The sequence below is a fragment of the Lepidochelys olivacea genome, assembly GCF_965140295.1.
Source record: "Lepidochelys olivacea isolate rLepOli2 genome assembly, chromosome: 11".
Lineage (NCBI taxonomy): Eukaryota > Metazoa > Chordata > Testudines > Cheloniidae > Lepidochelys > Lepidochelys olivacea.
The window spans coordinates 11692704-11713988 of NC_140421.1; the positions used below are offsets into that span (position 1 = coordinate 11692704).

Genomic DNA, 21285 nt, shown 5'->3' on the forward strand with positions numbered 1-21285 from the left:
ATGAATTTTTAAAATGGACCACTTCTAGGCACTCTCTCTCTCATGCAGATTGTGAATTTTCCTATTTTCACTTTAAAAGAGAAAAATATAAAAACCTAGATCTTAAGAATCCCCCCCAGAACAAGTCCATACCATCTCCTCAGTGTCCTCACTACAGTACTTCTCCAGATGTAGGAAGAAAGGCACAGTAGTTAGAGTATTAGCCTTAGACTTGGGAGCCATAGGTTTGATTTCTTGTTCTGCAACAGGCTTCCTCTCTGAGCTTGGGTAAGTCACTTAGCATCTCTGAAGCCTCAGTTCCCCTATCTGTGAAATGGGTATAATATTTCCCTACAGGTGTTGTGAGGATAAATACATTAAAGACAATGAGGTACTCAGATACTACAGTAATGAGAGATGTAAGTACTATAGCCAGACACACCTCCATCAAGACTCTCCACTGGCTTCAGGTCTCTTTTCATGGCAATACATTCACAGCCAGTCTAGGGTCAAAGTACCAGAAAAAAGTGATCCTTTGCATGTGCTGAAAATAGATCTCGATAGGTTCACATTATTCAGAGCTCATAAATTATCCATTTGATACACCTTCACAAGCCAAGAAGTGTATAAAGTCTTACTAATTTTCATGTTTTAATCAAACTCCACTCTTAAATCAAACGGTCATAAAGCAGCCTTCCCAAGTAAATAGAAGCAGGCATCTCCTGGAATATCCATTGGGGTACAGGAAACCTAGGTATATAGCATAGCAGGCCTCCATATGCAATAGCTGCTCCAGTGAAATACAGCTGTAGACTCATTTGTCTCACCAGAGACTATATAGCTCTTAATGACAGCAGCCAGAAAACGGTTGAGTTTCAGGTGTCTGGCACATCTGGTGTATTTTTCTTCCCTTAAATAAACAACAGGCTTTCATTTCTCTTTCCCTCTCTGAAATGGTCCCATTCTTCGTTTTTTGCAACACTGTATACACCACTTTCACAATGCAAATTCCAAGCAGCATAGCTCTTCTCCACAAGCCTCTCCATGGTAACACAGGTTAGTTGAGCTTTCACTGTTTTCCATCCCAAGGTTCCTCCCAGTCTATGAGGGGAGCAGGGCCTTCTCCATTCAGGTGCCCCATTTATGAAACACATACCTTGAGGAGGGTGTCTATGACACTCTAGCTCAGAGTAAGGGCCTTTCTATTCTGTCTGTCCACCTTTGCCTATTCTTGTCTTCTTTCCCACGAGTTTGTCCCCTTGTACTGCACATATTGCCCAATTGGTCTGATGCTGGTCCCTCCAGCTATGTGGCTCAGTTTGGTTTGTCTTTGTTTCATCACATACAGCTTCTCACATATACTACTGTGAGAGAAGTGCTTTAAACTAGTTAAAAGGGAAGCAAAGAAAAGGGTTTCTTTTCCCCATCTCCCCTGCCGTCCTCTCCTCTCCTTCAGTAACAGTAGTCTGCATCTTACATTGCATGACACTCCCAAATAATAAGCAGGAAGATAGATTATGAATAGCAAATTGTAATTCATCCAGCAAAGCCAACAATTATATTGAGTCACACAGGATGCTACACCAGTGTTTTCACTTTATGGCTTCAACACCTTAGCACAGGAATCTGTTCATAGAGGGAAACAGGAAATACTGAAGCTGAGCTAGTGAACTTTAGCCAGTGGGTCTAGCAGCCTCACTCAGAATACATCCAACAGCAGCAGAACCATCCACCCCAATTATCTAGAAGGCTGCTGCCTCTCACAGAATGAACATAGTAGCAAATATATTTGTGACAGGACAGCACACAAGATTCATAGTGGAAAGGCAACCTGGTTCCCTTTGTTGAAGGGCTGAGTTCTGTATTATTCACATATTTAATGTATACATATTACATACTAAGGTGTCCTGATGTCCCAAGTCAAAAAGTAAGATGTTTGGTTTCTCCCAGCAGCTTTTCAAAATTCATGCTACCTCCATGCTCAAACATTGCCAAATAACACGTCAAGAGCAGAAACTGTCAGTTTTGGAGTGTCTCTGGTGCCAAAGTGAGCATGGAGTGAACAAAATGATAATGAGTAATGATGTCTTGTGATTATAAACATTCTCCGTATATGGTGATCTGCAGAGATTCACAATGCTGGACATTACTGCCTTTATAATGGCTACTTTCTTTTCCTAGCTGGGCAAAGCAGAACTGTATTATCCAGAAGTGTGATAATTTGGTCTAATTTAGGAAAGGCAAAATCTCTTATAGCTCTACTTTTCAGCAAGCCAAGCTTACTGAAAGACAGATGCATATCCTTCTACTGGACATACTATATTGCACAGGACTGAAATTCCATGATGATTACTGGTCATGTAGATCAGACTGAAACAGAAATAGGGCATTTGAGCATCACAATATTTATGTTTTGCTAATGGTAGAGGAAAGCAAATATAAGGAATCATTAAAAGCTGTGGACAAATTACTCTATAATGAAGTCAGATTAGTAATAAAGTCAAGGCAAGTTCTTTTGCAAAATATTCATCCCTTTTCTCGACAAGCTAGAGAGTGGAAATTGAAAGGCTTCAACACAAGGGACAGGTTTTTTGTAAAAAATGTTCCGGTTTCTTATCCAGCTCTAGCCACTATGTTCTGGAGCAGTACAAGCATTAATTAACTGCTTACATTGTTCCAATATTTGGTTTTTCTTCTTTAATCTTTAATCTTATTTCAACTGTGAACAAAGAGCCAATTGCGCATCTCCCCAAAATAAACAATTTCTGGAATTCATAAGTTGCAGTCATACTTCATGTGCTGTTAAGAACATTTCTTCTAAGGGGCAAGCCCAAAGCTACATAATAAGTTCCTCTCTAATGGAATCCACCACAACAAAGACATACACTGGAACAGAGCTTGGAGGGAGGCCATGCGGGAAAGGATGATACTTTTCAAATTAATACAGGATTGAAGACTTTAATAAGACCTGGTCAGTATTTTACAGATTTGTGATCAGCCATTGTGGGACAAGTAAAACAATCATATTGAGTGAGCGAGTGGTGTCATGACATCTATATCTACCAATTTCTGCACTTCTTCATTATTCCTTTTATTCATATATCTAGCACACTGATTACTTCTCCTTTGCTTGTTAAGCTTGTTTGGAATTTAATTTCTTTTCAGTTTTTGTGTTTTTTCCCCACATTCTTGACTTTTCACTAATAATGTTATATGTTGACCCCATTTTGCTACTGTTGTAAAGAGTGAAATATTGCACAATAGATTCATGTTCATTCCATTTTTCCGCACTAAATTGGGATAAGAATCCTTTTTTTATATAAGTCTATAACAGTCAAAATCCAGCAGGAGTTTGAAATATGACCAAATATTGGAACATCAAGAGGCTTACTAAAAACCAGAATCATAACTAGCAACCTCACATTATCTCCCTTCACACAACAAGATGTATATTTTTGTCATCTTTTCCTTTTTGGACCATTCAAACTATAACCCCATAAATTACCGTTTAATTTCTAGTCAAGGGCTGCAGAAATGAGGAGTCATGATTTACGGTGATACGTCAGTCAACAGCAACAGGAAGTACAAAAAGGATTCTTTAACCAGTGTTCTGGGATCAGAAATGATTTTGTGAAGTAGGAGTAGATAATGCTGATTAAGTCTCCTTGAATTTTTATTGTCTAGTTTTCCACATGATTTTAATTGTTGAGATGGAAACAGCAGCATCTGAAATAACTGGAAGCACAGTAAAAAATAGGAGTTCAAGATCGGGCAAATGCAGCCATTTTGGCTTTCACTAAAACAACATTGGTTTGGATGGATGCTGCATATCGACGGTGGCTCAAAGCAGAAGGAGACTCTCTAACTCCTTATTTACATTGTCAAAAAGGCACTAAGGAGGTCCTGAAACTCCATCTTACTACTGCTAACCATATTTATTAGGGTATTGCCTAAGGACCAACCAAGAATGGGGCCTGTTGTGCTGAGCACTGTATAAGCAGAGCAGGAGAGGGGCAGGATGAGGCGGGGTGGGGGCTGGGGCTTGGGAGAAGGGGTGGGGTGGGTCAGGAAGAGGTGGAGCAGGGGTGGGGCCTTGGGGGAAGGGGTGGAGTAAGGGCGGGACCTGGGGCAGAGTCAGGGGTGGAGCACACCCCAGCACATTGGAAAGTCAGCACCTGTGTGTTGTTGCATAGCTAGGAGTTTGATAGATATCTCTGGCATCCCATTAAATGTGTCTTTTATTAGTTGCTACTTACACTCTTCAAGTGTTAAAACACAAGTACACTTTCACAATTACACAATAAAACAAGGTTCTCAATACTGCAGCTGGGTTCTCACTTCACTTCATTCTTGTATCTCACTGACTGACTGGCAATGCTCTACCCCTTATATACCTGTGAGGGCCTGGCTGAGAACAACGTTCCAGGAGGTTAAAGGAAAACATAATTCTCAGAAAGTCTGGAAGGTTCCACAAGATTCTACAAAGGTCCAGAACATTCTAGGACAGGGGTGGCCAACCTGTGGCTCCGGAGCCACATGCGGCTCTTCAGAAGTTAACACGCAGCTCCTTGGATAGGCACCAACTCCGGGGTTGGAGCTACAGGTGCTAACTTTCCAGTGTGTCGGGGGGTGCTCACTGCTCAATCCCTGGCTCTGCCACAGGCCCTGCCCCCACTCCACCCCTTCCCATGCCCTCCCCTGAGCCTGCCGTGCCCTCACTCCTTCCCCCTCCCCCCAGAGCCTCCTGCATGCCACAAAACAGCTGATCGGGAGGTGTGGGGAGGGAGAGAGAGGCGCTGATTGGTGGGGCTGCTGGCCGGCGGGAGGTGCTGGGAGCAGGGGGTGGGGGAAGCTAATGGGGGGCTGCTGACATATTACTGTGGCTCTTTGGCAATGTACATTGGTAAATTCTGGCTCCTTCTCAGGCTCAGGTTGGCCACCCCTGTTCTAGGAGGTTAGTGAAAGATGAATCCACATACAGAATAACTGAAACATTTTACTTCAAACATTCTATTTTCCCTTTTGTCACCACCAACAAAAACAGTATCCAAAGCCCATCACTCCACAAGCCCGGCGACCCAGATGGTTGCCTGGGTCACCTGCCTCTAAATCTCACCCTAGGGACCGCAGCAGAGGTTGGATAGAGAGAGGTCCTAAAAAACATATTACCAAAATAGGATTGGATTTAACATTAATCTGGCAACTGGCTTGGATTAAAATAAACCACCAAACCCCATCTGGGCAATGCTTTATCCAAGGGGGAAAAAAATCCTTTCTGACCCCCAATGCAATCAGTTCGTGCACTGTAGCACATTTGGCTATACCTCCCATGCACAGCTATTATTGAGTATTATTGAGGATCATAAAAATTAATTATTGTTGATATTACCTTTTAAAAATATATATATATACAGCCAAAGCACTGCTCAGTTAACTGTCCATAGCAGTGAAATGCAGAGTTTAATATTACCCTGAATACAGGGGTGTTTCTTTTTTCTTGGTTGTAAACTGACAGTTCTTCAATTTCATTGAGAAATTAATTGCGTCATTTCATATTATAGGACCCCCACTGAAATTTCTTTCAGTAAAGAAGGAGAAATATTCATCATACATTTTTGGTGTACTACATCTGTTATTCAAATTGAGCAAAATTATGAATGGGCACTTAGCTTTGTAAATCATATAGTTATCAACTGAGTGTGTCTGTTGTGGGCTACCCTGGTTTAAAAAAACAAAGCCTGCAGTTCTCTATCCTAATGGTCCAAAACCCTGCAGCTTAAAATAGGGAGGGAAGGAGCAAGAGAATGTGGTATAGTGGTTAGAGACTAGTCAAGATTCTATTCTTGGCTCTGCCATTACGTTGGTGTATGAGCTTTGTCAAGTAACTTAACCGCTCTGTGCCTTAGAATATGCCTTCACTTTGAGTTAACTAAGGTGATGGGGACCCGGGATTTAACCTAGCTGGGGCATGAGTAAGCCACTCAACAAAGCCCTGCTCAAATTACTGTGTCTCACTGGTGCTGCGCTCCCGCATCTGTGTTACTAGGACTTCTGATGCTCTGTGGTTCTTTCCCAGTGAACTGTAAGAGAACTTGTCTGTCCTTCAGGCTATCAGTGGGAATTGTGAGAAGGCATTAGTGGTCTATGGGCCCTTGAGTGATTTTGCCTATGTCCGCGCTGCAAAGAGGTTGGGTTACCAGCCCAAGTGAAAGCAGCACCTGAGATTTAGCTTATACCCCAGGACAGGCCAGGTACGCAGGGTAGAAAACACCATTAAACTCAGGTGAAGACATACTTACTCTTCCAATTAGAGCTGGGTGGAGAAAGGCAATTCCATTTCTCAGAGGATTTGGATATTTCAAAATTGGTTTTGTTCCAATTATTCATAATGAAAAAAACTCTGAAATTATCCTCAAAAAGGAATGGAGCCCCCCAACACTGGGGCAGTCTGCCTGGTAAACTGCCCTGGAACTGTAGAGCCCAGGAAAGTCCTATATTTCCCAGCAGCCCCTCATGTAGGCTGCCAAGGAGCAAGTCAGGTGAGTTGGCAGGAATTCAGGCATGGGTTCCAAAGGGTTCTCTCTGAAATCGTTCAATTTTGACAAATTGTCAAATTCTGAAGAAAAATGTTTAATCAGAATTTTTCTGAGCCGCTCTAATACTGATACACACTTAGTGATCTCATGGGAGTGTAGCAGGAGTTAATTCATTAATATTTCTCTAGAGTTGAATTCTGTTGATGGAAGATGCTAGGGATGTATTACACTATTACTATAATGTTACACTATAGTGTTTTGAATCATTACAATGGAATATCTCAGGGTTTTTTTTCCCCCAATATAAAGGAATATTCTCAACTAGGAATAAGGCAAAAGATCATTTACTTTTGGGTGATGTGACAACATTGCTAGCCTACTAAAGTGTTTAACTCTCAGTTTATAATGAAAATAGTCCGCACAGCTGCATAAAGTGAAAGGTAGGGTCATTTGCTTCAGGTCAAGTAGTAGAAGGGGTTGCTGTGTTCTGAAAGCAACTGGTATGGTTTCCTGCTTGGACCCTGAATTTACCAGATTTTAATCAGCAAAACCTAGATACCACTGATTGGCACTTTACAGATGCTTATTTCAATTTTAAGGCCAGAAGGGACTTCTACGGTAACCTTGTCAAATCTCTGCATAACACAGGCCAAAGCAATCCACCTAGTAATTTCTACAGTGAAGAGAATTATTCGTCACTACTATGCAAATGAACATTATCAAACCCAATAACACTTAACTGAATAGAAATACTTGTGATCTCGATTTAACAACGTGAAATGGTAATGGATTTCCTACTTCCCTTGGTAAACTGTTCCAATGATTAACAGACTAAATATGCTGATAGATAAAAATCAGATCCTTGCAACATTTTGGCCTAGTCGTTTTTAAAAATAACTAGGCCAAAACTCTGTGTGTCTATTATATAGCCCAGAGAAAAGCTCTATAGATAAGTACTATTCACATGCTACCTAATGCCTGCATTTCCCATGTGGAAAACTGAGATGAATAGTCAGATACATGTGAATTTTCCACAGTTTTCACAAAAATTCTGAGGGAAAATACCCAAACAAACAAACCCAACTTCCTTTCAAGGACAACAACATCTGTTCCTTTCTAACTTCATGTTCCTAGATTTATGAGCTACTTTCTTTTTTCAACTTTTGCACTTTCATTTTAACTTTCGTTTTGTGTAACTTACTTTACATACTGTCACAGATGAAAACATGTGGAAAAGAAAAACAATGGGTTTGACTCTTGGGATCTCTCCTAAGTTCTCTTAATGAGTATATAAGATAATCAGAATATGAAATTAATATCCTGTCTTGGAGTCTCAAAAATGTATGTTCTTTTCTGATAAGATAAATTCCATTGCAGAAGAACTCTTTAAAGAAAATCTCCTGTCTAGCCATTTTTAATTTTTTTTAAAATGTATGTCTAGTTTAATATTTATATTGTGTGATGAAGCACATTATCACTAATGATTCATCATAACGTCTATAGCCTATTTTTCCTAGTGTAGAAAAACTGAAGTGTGTTCAATAGGAAATACTGTCCTTCTGAGCCCCTGAAATGTCAGAGTAACAGAAAGAGCAACATCGCACAAACTAACTAAAGATGTACACATATGGTATGAAGTATGCAGATTGCGATCTCAAAGACTAGGGCTATTAAGCGGCAGTCTAACAGCACTGCACACAGCTGCAGTGCTCCAACAGCGCTGGACTAGAACCATAAGCAAGACACCAATATGACCCTATTGGTTTATAAACAATAATAAAATTGAATCAAATGTGAAGGGCACTGACCACATTAGGTTATAAACAATGGATCAGGCGCACAGGAACATGTTGACTTAAAGCAATGATTTAATTGTCTAAAAATTAAATGGAGCCCAGCTTCTTTACACAAGTTAATAACGAGAACATGTGCTCCATTATTTCCCACTCCTGATTATTACATATAGATCCAAAAAAGTATGCAATTTCATATCTCAGCCTCTGGCTAATTTAGAAATTGGAAACTTAGAACGGATGCACAATGATAATTTCCAGTAGTTGTACAATTACAGCTACACTACACACTACCTCCCAGCTGTGTGAGCTGGAAGGGACATAATAAGGTTCCCCAAGGCAAAGAGTAGCAGTGGGCAGAAGCCATGGAACCAGTGGATTTTCCATGCATGGTGCATAGTTTAACTGTCATGGATTGTGACTGCAAGTATTTAAACTTAATCTGCCACACAGCAGGATCTAATATAAACATATCATCAATTGATCATGAATTTTTAATATGAACTACACTAGTAGCTCGATGAATGAAAGCTGTGGTCTTAATAATCTTGAATTATAAAGCACTTCCTCATCTCCAAATGGCTAATTGTCCATATAACACATGTGGACTCGGCATTATCATTCCCATTTTATAAATGAGGAAACGGAAGCACAAAAAAATTTAAAGGACTTGCCCAAAGTCATACACCTAATCAGTGGCAGAGCTGGAACTAAAATTTAAGAGCTGTCCCTTTGCTTAATAATTTTGAGAGTACTCTGACAGTAAGCCAGATCACTGTGGTAGGAGATGGCAGAGTCCTTTTAGATTATCAAGGTCCAGTTCCCTTGAGGAGTAGGTTATAGTCCAGTGGCAGGCAATCTGCGGCCCATCAGGGTAATCTGATTGCGGGCCACGAGACATTTTGCTGATGTTGACCGTCCGCAGGGACCACCCCCACAGCTCCCAGTGGCCGCGGTTCACCATTCCTGGTCAACAGGAGCTGCGGGAAGCGGCGGCCAGCAAGTCCCTGCAGCCCACCATTTCCTGCAGCTCCCATTGGCAGGGAACGGCGAACCGCAACCACTGGGAGGTGCAGGGGGCTGTGCCTGCGGATGGTCAGTGCCAGCAAAATGTTTCGTGGCCCGCAATCAGATTACCCTGATGGGCCGCATGTGGCCTGCGGGCCGCAGGTTGCCCACCACTGTCTCTCATTAAGGATGTGAGTCCTATTGTTATTGATTGGAATGTTTTATTCAGGATATAAGAAAAAGAATCTTTTTTTTTATCCTGTTACCATTTAATCCTGAAATGCAGTGGTGCATTGTGGGTAGTAATGAGATCCTTTTGGTCTAAAATACAGAAATATCAGCTTTTTTATTCAATAAATGAGGACCACAGCCTGCAAATAAAAACAGCCACTGATCTCCAATGTATGTATCACTGCAGTCAAACAGAATTATCTGTAACCATCCATACTTGCAGGGGAAAATTAACACAAATTGCCAATTGCCAAATGAAGATTTAAAATACAAAAGGAAATAAAATTTGCCAAATATTGTGCACCAACTCTGATTTCAGTGTATTAAGAACATAAGAACGGCCATTCTGGGTCAGACCAAAGGTCCATCCAGCCCAGTATCCTGTCTACTGACAGGGGCCAATGCCAGGTGCCCCAGAGGGAGTGAACCTAACTGGTAATGATCTAGTGATCTCTCTCCTGCCATTCATCTCCACCCTCTGACAAACAGAGGCTAGGGACACCATTCCTTACCCATCGTGGTTAATAGCCATTAATGGACTTAACCTCCATGAATTTATCCAGTTCTCTTTTAAACCCTGTTATAGTCCTAGCCTTCACAACCTCCTCAAGCAAGGAGTTCCACAGGTTCTCTGAGCGCTGAGTGAAGAACTTCCTCTAATTTGTTTTAACCCTGCTACCCATTAATTTCATTTGGTGGCCCCTAGTTCTTATGTTATGGGAACAAGTAAGTAACTTTTCCTTATTCACTTTCTCCACACCACTCATGATTTTATATACCTCTATCATAACATATTGTTATTAGTTTTTATTACAGTCATGCGTAAAGGACCCAATCAGGCTTGGGACCCCATTGTGCTTGGTGCTGTGCAATCTCAGGGTAAAGAAACAGTCCTTGCTTCACAGAGTTTGCCTCTGAAACAAGATGTCAGAACAATAGGCAGGAAAAGGGGTTGGAGTACAAGGGAAGCAATAATAAGAACACGCATTTGCATAAGTCAACGCCTCACAGTCCGGGGAGGGGTGGGGGGGGGTCAAATGGGTTTTTGTTAATTTTGAATTAAGATATAAACTAGGGCTAATTGATGGGAAAAAAGTTTTTGATTAAACAAAAATCCAAAAACTAATTTCTGGTTTTCAGTTTTGCAGCAAAAAGTCAACATTTTCCCAAAACAATTTTTTGTTTTTGTCAAAAAGTTGTCTTCAGGAAAAAAATCTTTTTCCAACCAGCTCTCATTTGAACAACAAACAAGATAAATATCAGACAGCCCCTAGTGCCCCCCTACTTAAAGTTAATTTTTTAATAGCAATGAATTTTCTAAAACCTTCCAAGTACCATTTTTGTTAACAGTAGGTTGATCGTTCCTGTTTCTCTGCTATACTCTGCTCCTTGTGCTGACAGATATGTCCCACCACTTCGAAGATTAGGATTCTAGTGAATTTCACTATACAGCTGTCAGCACACAACCAGAGGAGGACAAAAACTGGCAGGGTAGAAGAGTGGAGAGAAAAGGGTGACAGCTCCAGAAGTGAGATTTGGAGTGATGGAAAAGAAAAGGAGATAACTGGGATGAGAGAGAGAGAAAAGAAGATTATTTGTGACAGAGAGAAGATAATACAGATTCAAGTACAGACAATACTGAAAGTCTCAAGGAAAATGTTTTTTGTACAAATCTCAGAGGCTTTTCCCCCCTCTTTTATCTCTCCAGATTTCTGTCCTTTTGGGATAACCAAATGTACATATTAATTGGGCTTTACTTTGAAAATATTGCTTTGCTTTCAGATGAATACATAGTTATGCCAGGTGGCAATGTTACATGCCGGTTTTCAAGTTCTTTTTCTTAGATTATGAGCAGCTTTTGACTCTTGGGAAGACTTGCTGTGTTAGTTTTGATTTAAAAGTAAGGTTTTGTAAAGAGAAAAGGAGTACTTGTGGCACCTTAGAGACTAGTCTCTAAGGTGCCACAAGTACTCCTTTTCTTTTTGCGAATACAGACTAACACGGCTGTTACTTTGAAACCTGTCGTTTTGTAAAGAAGCACTTTTGGGAGAGAAGGAACTGTGCCAGCAATGGAGGAGCCCGTTTTCTGCCTTAGGCTCTCATTAGAGACAATTATGGAGGCAGAGAGGAGTGATTCATGCTGGGCTAAGACTCCTGAAAGATGGGATTGCCTAAAGTTTACACTTAGTACACAGTAAGATAGCAACAATGTTTTCTCCTCCACTGGCATGGTAAGGTCTCAAATGCCAGCTATCACTCACCAACGGGTGACTTCGTGTAAGAATGAGGGTCAACAAGATATTTAACCAGATTCTTACGTTTTTCAACCCAACGGAAACCTTCAGTGAGATGACAGGAGAGAGCAGTGAAACAAAAAGCCACTCTACCGCCCCACGATGCATTTCTTACCTTCCCCTCAAATCTGGCCGTGCCTCCCAGCAGCACCCGGATATTCCTAGGAGGAAGCGTGAATGCTGGTGCTTCTGTTGGGACAGAGGGGCTGAGAGGTGAGTGCTCCAGCGTCACAGAGGTTTTGGAAATACGAGTTGATGACACCAGTTTCACATCTCCCATGGTTAGAGCTTTCAAAGAGAAAGAGAAACAAGAAGTAAAATATTGACTTGTTACTATTATTTATATAACAGTAGCAACTAGGGGCTGCTAAGATCAGGGCTTGGTTGTGCCGTATGTACACATAGTACATACAAGACAATCCCTGCCCAAAGAGCCTTCAGTCTAAAGTGATATGTATTATTCCCATCTTTCAGATGGCGAACTGAGGCCCTAAGAGTTTAAGTGACTTGCCTAAGATCACACAGTAAATCAGTGAGAGTCTTGAACTTCATGCAAACCTCCCAAGTCCCAGTCCAGTGCCTTAACCACAAGCACAGCCTTCTCAGCTGTGCTATAATTGTAATAGTGCACTTAAAGTTGGTTTTAACAATATGACTCTTTGGTTTTCCTGGCGTAGAATACACTGACAATCAATAGGCTGTAAAAGCAGAGTCAACGTTGAACAAATACATGTGACATAAAGAGAGTTCTATTTCCAATGGATTTAAGTTATAAATGTGAATACTGAAAGTCTGACTTTTCATACCATGCTTTCAAGAGCTTAAGAAATATCTGCAAATCTCCCTCCAAAGAAACACACTGCAGATACACAGGGGATACTTATTTTGCAAGCATTCCAAACCCTCAATTTCCAAAAAGAAAAGTAAAGTAAAGTAAAGGCTTTCTACATGCACGAGAAAAAGCAAGGAGATCAAAGCTAGAGAGGCAACTACACCAGACTGCAACTGAAATGGCATTTTTAGAAGTCCCATCATGGATAGCTGTCGCATCATGGATAGCTCTCCCATCAGAGACAGCTCACTGTGGAATGTCTATGTACATCACACTGCCAATGTGAGAAGAGATCAGAAATATTCCCTACTCAAATGGAACAATTATCATTATTTGTATTACAGCAGGACCTAGACGTTCCAACAAATATCTGGGCCCCATTATGCTGAACACTGTACACACCCACAGGAAAACACAGTTCCTGCCCCAAAACACTTATGATATAAATAGACGAGATGGACAAATAACAGGAGGTGACTAAGGTCACACTGCAGATCAGTGGCAGAGTCATGAATAGAACTCAGGTCTCGTAAGTCCCAGTTCAGTGCCCCATCTATTAACCCATGCTACCTCAGTTTCTGATATCACTTGTAACAGATATAAATACATAACTAGGCAGTAAAAGTTTAACTTAAATAGGCAGGAATTGTGCAAATTTAGCGCTGCATTGTTCCTGGCCCTTCCACAGATGCAGAGGGCATGCCATCTCAAAAGGTGCTAGGGGAAAAAAAAAACACAGCAACCCAGGGGTTGCCCACAACCCTAGAGGAAGTGGGGAAGTGCCAAAGTTACAGCTCCATTTCTCCAATGTCAGGCATGCTATGGGGAGCAGTCTGCACCCTCTCAGGTTGCATGCTCCCCCAACACATTCAGGAGCCTTCCAAAGCTCCCCCTGGGAAGGTGCAGCACAAGTGCCATGTTCAGTGGCATGTTTAAATGGCCAAGTGTTATAGGGGCAGCAGTGTAAAATCTGGTCCATTTAAAACAAAAGTGTCATTGCAAGTTCTGCATCTACCTCTGCCAATTTTTGTGGTTTTAGAATCACGTTTTCCTCTTTTATTTAACTTTTTCAGTGCCATGCTGCTCTCTGACAGATCCATAATACAAGGAAAACTGACTACACTATATAGGGGAGACAGTGACATGGACGCCATACAAAATGCTGTTCAATGCACTAACTAAGTCAGCTGGGAAAAAAAAGAAAATATATTTCTCTCTATAGACTCTTTCAGTCTTTCAGTCCACCTTAAGAGTTACTCACAACGATAATAGGTAAAATCAAACAGACAAAAGAGAGATTTGGACGATGCCTGTCTCCACTTAATATGGTTTTCCTTTTCAGTGCTATACTGTACTATGAACAGTTTTGCGATAGCATGCTTTAAGATGGGGGCGGGAAAGAGGAAGAATCTAGAGTATCATTTGCTAAGACTATTTGCAACCCAGTGTACACTCTTTAGGGAAAATGTGTTGACACCCATTACCATTAGCAAGAACAGAATTTAAACCTGGCTCTAATACAAATACAGATGGTGGTCTCTAGCCATAGTTGTTTTCTCCCTACTTCCCAAACATATCCATAAAGCTCCTACTCCTTGTCCACCCGCATCCCCAGATAATCCTAGACAGCTTCCTAGCATTGCAAAGCAAGGTGGGATTGACATTCATTGGGTCATGCCCTGAAACTAGTGGTGTGTGGGTGGGTGGGGGGGCAGTTATTACATGGTGAGGGTTGCGAGCTGTCAGCCTCCACCCCAAACCCCGCTTTGCCTCCCACATTTATAATGGTGTTAAACAAATAAAAAAAGTGTTTTTAATTTATAAGGGGGGGTTGCACTCAGAGGCTTACTATGTGGAAGGGGTCACCAGTACACAAGTTTGAGAACTACTGGTGTAGGGGGTGGGGGATGATGCGAGGGACAATCAGGATTCCAAAACCTTACAACTATTTGCTGGAAAAAGCTTCTAGAAATTTTTGTTAAGTAAATGTATGCTGCAAATGCAAAATCCTAAAACAAGCCTGACAGGTTTGCTCACTATAATGATTAATGGGGAAGCTAGGTCATTGACCAGTACCTATGTGTTGGTCAATCAACTGTCCCAGGAATTTACAAGAAACAACGTGGAGAAAATTATCTCTGCAACCTCAATTTTTAAAGATGAAATTATCAATACAAAGTGAATCATTAATTTCATGCCCTATTATAGTTAAGAGTTGATATTACATGACTGTTGATTAGACAGAACAAGGAATAAACAAGCACTGGCATTATTTTTAACAAAACCAAAACAAAACAAAAAGAATAGGAACTCCCCCCACTCCCCACCCATGTTCACAAAAAAAAAAAAAATTAACTGGCCCTTGAATTAGGTTCTCCCAGAACTCAAGGGGACTTCATATTTGTTTGGGACCTATGCTAAGAATGAAGCAATCCCTCAAAATCCCCAACCTCCTTCTAAATAAAGGAATTAAGAATGGCACTTTTAAAAGCACTTAAGTGATTTGGAACACAACTTTCACTGTCTTTCGATGGGTTTTATGCTCCTAAATCATTTAACTTTTTCTGAAAATCCCATCCTAGAGAACTCTATTTATAGAGCACAGTTGGCATGCAAGGTGCTCTACAGAAGGACAAGGTCCATGCCCTAGAGAGCTAATCACCTAAATTTGTCAAAAGCAGACTAAGAGATGTGTATGATTGATTCTTGCATTGTTAATTCCAGAGTTTTTATACACAGACAGAGATGGGGGAGGCATGCATGAGCACTGCCCCAAACTGTATTCCAGGCCTGGTGTGGGCAGCAGGATGCTCATGCTGGCCACAGAGCACCCTTTCTACACTGGGGCTGCAGCCGCTATGGTCACTTTGTCTGGGAGGGGACGGGGACACAGTCTGCAGAGAAAAGGGGATGGAAGAAGGCAGCCGAGGGAGCATTTATCGCAGTGCTCCAGAGCCTGCCAGAGTCACACACACACACACAGCAGTGATGCGCACTGGATCTGCCAGCCACAGCCCAGTCCCCTCAGTGCATGGTGGGAGGGGAGGGCAGCTGGGACTCCAGGGGCTCCCTCCCCCAGCTGGGTGCTCCTGCTCTCCCCCATCTCCAAGCACCACTTGGAGCACAGCCAGGCAAATTCCTTTACTGCATCCCAGTCCATAGCATCAGCAACAAGCCTATTTTTGCCTCATGGGAAAGGCCCCCTAGGTATGCACAAAGGACAATCTTCTCACTGAGGCAAGATGGGTTAGGTAATATCTTTTATTGGATCACCTTCTGTTGGTGAAAGACAAGCTTTTGAGCTACACAGAGCTTGTCTTCTTCATGTCTGGGGAAAGTACTTTTCCCAGACCTAAAGAAGAGCTCTGTGTAAACTCACAAGCTTGTCTCAAAACTGTTGAACTATCCTGTTTTGACATTTTCCAAATGAAAAGGTTTTTTTTGGTTCAAAATGATTTTTGTCTCTAAATGAAAGTTTTAGTAAAAAAATGTAAGAAAAAAAGATGAAAAAAGGTTGAAATCTAAACAAAGATTTTTGAAAAGATCAAAATGAAGCATTTCGTTTGAACCAATAGGATTTTTTTTTTCAGATTTTTGGTTTACTTTTTTGGGGGGTGGAGAGGGGGAAAGAGGACTGATTTGGGATAGGAAAATTGTTTCCCACCCCGCTCTAAGGCTCAGTACTGTTGAAAATCCTACCCTTATTATTATATATAATATCTTATCAAAACAAACATTCATTTAAATATTCAATAAAAGCCTAAACATTTGGGAGCCTTCACAAGCCCACAACACACTTGGGCCATTAGGTATCTGGCCCAGCTCCTCACACTTTCTATAGAACTGGAAATTACTGTTTGTCAGAATCTCTAAAACTAGGAGTCTTGACTCATAGTTACAAGACAGTGCTCAGTTCTGTTTAGTGGTATCTGGTAAACATGTCAAATAATTAAATTAAAACAAAAAACAAAGGGTGATTAAATAAGAAACATAAACCATATTTGTGATTTCAAGTACATTGTAATTTAAGTACCACTAATAATCGGTAAATTCAAAAGTCAGAGCTATACTTATTAAGACCCCTACTCCCTCAAATACAGAAGTTAAACTCTGCCTAGGTTTGTATAGTCTATGTAGACCAAGCTGGATGAGCAAGCATCTCAGAGAGGTGATTAAGAAAAAGCAGAAAGCATACAGGGAGTGGAAGAAGGGAGGGATCAGCAAGGAAAGCTACCTTACTGAGGTCAGAACATGTAGGGATAAAGTGAGACAGGCTAAAAGTCAAGTAGAGTTGGACCATGCAAAAGGAATTCAAATCAATAGTAAAAGGTTCTATAGCCATATAAATAAGAAGAAAACAAAGAAAGAAGAAGTGGGACCGCTAAACACTGAGGATGGAGTGGAGGTCAAGGATAATCTAGGCATGGTCCAATATCTAAACAAATACTTTGCCTCAGTCTTTAATAAGACTAAAGAGGATCTATGGGATAATGGTAGCATGACAAATGGGAATGAGGATATGGAGGTAGACATTACCATATTTGAGGTAGAAGCGAAACTCAAACAGCTTAATGGGACTAAATTGGGGGGCCCAGATAATCTTCATCCAAGAATATTAAAGGAATTGGCACATGAAATTGCAAGCCCATTAGCAAGAATTTTTAATGAATCTGTAAACTCAGGGGTTGTACCGTATGATTGGAGAATTGCTAACATAGTTCCTATTTTTAAGAAAGGGAAAAAAAGTGATCCGGGTAATTATAGGCCTGTTAGTTTGACATCTGTAGTATGCAAGGTCTTGGAAAAAATTTTGAAGGAGAAGGTAGTTAAGGACATTAAAGTCAATGGTAAATGGGACAAAATACAACATGCTTTTACAAAAGGTAGATCGTGCCAAACCAACCTGATCTCCTTCTTTGAGAAAGTAACAGATTTTTTAGAGAAAGGAAACGCAGTGGATCTAATTTACCTAGATTTTAATAAGGCATTTGATACCATGCCACATGGGGAATTATTAGTTAAATATAAGATGGGGATAAGATGGGGATCAATAGGAAAATGGAAAGGTGGATAAGGAAATGGTTAAAGGGGAGACCACAACGGGTCCTACTGAAAGGTGAACTGTCAGGCTGGAGGGAGGTTACCAGGGGAGTTCCTCAAGGATCGGTTTTGGGACCAATCTTATTTAATCTTTTTATTACTGACCTTGGCACAAAAAGTGGGAGTGTGCTAATAAAGTTTGCGGATGATACAAATCTGGGAGATATTGCCAATTTAGAGAAGGACAGGGATATCCTTCAGGAGGATCTGGATGGCCTTGTAAACTGGAGTAATAGTAATAGGATGAAATTTAATAGTGAGAAGTGTAAGGTCATGCATTTAGGGATTAATAACAAGAATTTTAGTTATAAGCTACGGACGCATCAATTAGAAGTAACAGAGGAGGAAAAGGACCTTGGAGTATTGGTTGATCATAGGATGACTATGAGCTGCCAATGTGATATGGCCGTGAAAAAAGCTAATGCGGTCTTGGGATGCATCAGGAGAGGTATTTCCAGTAGGGATAAGGAGGTTTCAGTACTGTTATACAAGGCACTGGTGAGACCTCACCTGGAATACTGTGTGCAGTTCTGGTCTCCCATGTTTAAGAAGGATGAATTCAAACTAGAACAGGTACAGCTTGGCTTGTTTAGCTTGTTTAGCCTAAGTAAAAGAAGGTTGAGGGGAGATATGATTGCTTTCTATAAATATATCAGAGGGATAAATACCGGAGAGGGAGAGGAATTATTTAAGCTCAGTACCAATGTGGACACAAGAACAAATGGATATAAACTGGCCACCAGGAAATTTAGACTAGAAATTAGATGAAGGTTTCTAACCATCAGAGGAGTGAAGTTTTGGAATAGCCTTCCAAGGGAAGCAGTGGGGGCAAAAGATCTGTCTGGCTTTAAGATTAAACTCGATAAGTTTATGGAGGAGATGGTACAATGGGATAACATGGTTTTGGTAATTAAATATTCATTGTAAATAGGCCCAATGGCCTGTGATGGGATATTAGATGGGGTGGGATCCGAGTTACCCAGGAAAGAATTTTCTGTAGTATCTTGCTGATGAATCTTGCCCATATGCTCAGGGTTTAGCTGATCACCATATTTGGGGTCGGGAAGGAATTTTCCTCCAGGGCAGACTGGAAGAGGCCCTAGAGGTTTTTTGCCTTCCTCTGTAGCATGGGGCACGGGTCACTTGCTGGAGGATTCTCTGCTCCTTGAAGTCTTTAAACTACGATTTGAGGACTTCAATAGCACAGATATAGGTGTGAGGTTTTTTGCAGGAGTGGTGGGTGAAATTCTGTGGCCTGCATTGTGCAGGAGGTCAGACTAGATGATCATAATGGTCCCTTCTGACCTAAATATCTGTGAATCTATGAATCTATTCACACTTATTTGTTGGAGTGCAAGCTAAATTAAAAGGATTAGAAAGTGAAATATGAAAGCAAGGGTAAGTGGCTAGTGGTGGAAGAAGAGACTGAAGAAATGAGTCTTGAGAGAGACTGGAATGAGGCAACACATGCAATCACACTATTGAGGGTAAAAATTGAAAAGGCCGCAAGTCCTCGTGCTTACAAGCTACAATGCTTCAGAACTCAGCAGTTGTGGTTAGGAAGAACTATCCCTCAATCTACCAGCTAGGTTCGGTGCCTGCATATGTTAGATGAAGGGTGTTAAACCAAAATCTCCCTCGGTTTTGGCAATTATAAAATACCAGACAGCACAGATGATTGATATGTTCTGCTGTGGCTGTGCTTATGTTCGTATATACATATGTGAAGATACTATAAAAGAACAGCATGCAACTTCTAACACTGCAAAATGTCAGACTTACATATAAAGAGGAATTAAGATATTTCAGCTTTAATCATGGTATAAGATTAACTACACTACAACTTCAGCCATCATTTATACCAGAATAAATCCTGGGAGTAAATCCTGTCATTGCAATGCACTTATTCAGAATATGCACTAATTCAAATGAGAGCAAAATATGGATCTATACTTTCAATATAAGCAATTCTTTAAAACACAGCTTCTTAACAGTTCTTAGGGATGGGGGAATCCTTAATAGATCAAGTAGGAAATGTGAAGGTGTAAGATCTGGTTATATATCCTGCAGGTTTTGACCATTATTATTCCACACTAATAAGATGAGCCACAACTGGTATCTAATGAGTGGGAGTTTAGCTTTTACACAGGGTGACCAGACAGGAAGTGTGAAAAATCAGGACAGGGGGTGGGGGGTAATAGGCGCCTATATAAGACACAGCCCACACAGCACACAGTCAAACTGTGGAACTCCTTGCTTGAGGAGGTTGTGAAGGATAGGACTATAACAGGGTTTAAAAGAGAACTGGATAAATTCATGGAGGTTACGTTCATTAATGGCTATTAACCAGGATAGGTAAGGAATGGTGTCCCTAGCCTCTGTCTGTCAGAGGGTGGAGATGGATGGCAGGCGAGAGATCACTCAATCATTACCTGTTAGGTTCACTTCCTCTAGGGCACCTGGCATTGGCCACTGTCGGTAGACAGGATACTGGGCTGGATGGACCTTTGGTCTGACCCAGTATGGCCGTTCTTATGTAGCCCCAAATATCGGGACTGTCCCTATAAAAGCAGAACATCTGGTCACCCTACTATTACATGAAACTGTTGATTTTCCAAGTTGTGAGTAAGCAACTAAATTGAGTCTGCAGTGCTGCAAAGAAAAAACTCAAAGGCTTATCCAAGAAAACAGATTATACTTAAGGGCCAGATTCTACCACCGTTACTCAGAGAGGAAGTCCTTACTCCATGAATAGTCAATGGGACTATTATTGGACTACGGTTGTGCTCATCCTGAGTAAATTAGCAGGATAGGGTATTCAACCCCTAACACACTGAAGACCAAGTTTTAGTCCTGCTATCTTTGGTGAAGTGGTTTTCTTTCACAAAACTGGTTCTTTAACACTAGCTTTTCCTTCCTGAGAAGGATACAAAAACAGACCAGATACTAAGTTTTCAGTAGAGAACCTGTGAACTCTTTGGAAGGGTTCATTGTTTGGACAAAGATTAAGATCTATTATTAGAATGTCTTCTACATCAAAGGAGTTGGGGGCAGAAAAAACCTAATAGGCCAAATTCATCCCTAGTGTAACTCTAGTGAAGAAAGTGGAGTTACACCTGCATAAATTTGGCCCATGAGGTCTAGTCTATTCCCTCATCACACCAGTATTCATAATATTGTATTCTCCACTGCTCTGCCCTGTGTAAAATGACAGTTCTGCAGAGCAGGTTTGCAAAAGCAGACTTTGTTGTAACCTAAGGGCCCAATCTTGCAAGGTGCTGAGTTCTATGTCAGGCCTTAAGTGCAAGACAAGATGGTCTACAGAGAAAAGAAAGAGAAAGCGGTCATCACTAGCATAATTTTAAAGTCATATATCTTGTCTGAATAGCGAAACACTACCAGCTTGTGCCATCCATATCTAGAGTGCTTTGTGGGCATCAGCATACAATATTCAGTTAGGTGCTAGTTTTGTATTTGTTATTCCTCATTTCATTTTCTTGATTGTCCCAAAT

General features: G+C 41.0%; 1 protein-coding gene across 4 annotated transcripts in view; it reads right to left on the reverse strand.

The window, feature by feature from the left end:
- Positions 1 to 21285, reverse strand: part of MYLK (myosin light chain kinase) — a 325099-nt gene that overhangs the window by 211980 nt on the left and 91834 nt on the right. For all 4 annotated transcript variants that reach the window (XM_084643345.1, XM_084643346.1, XM_084643344.1 and 1 more), the window contains exon 2: positions 11957 to 12129. In XM_084643345.1, the coding sequence (XP_084499471.1) occupies positions 11957 to 12121 (165 nt within the window). In that variant the 5' untranslated portion in view covers positions 12122 to 12129. The remainder of the gene's footprint in view (positions 1 to 11956; positions 12130 to 21285) is intronic.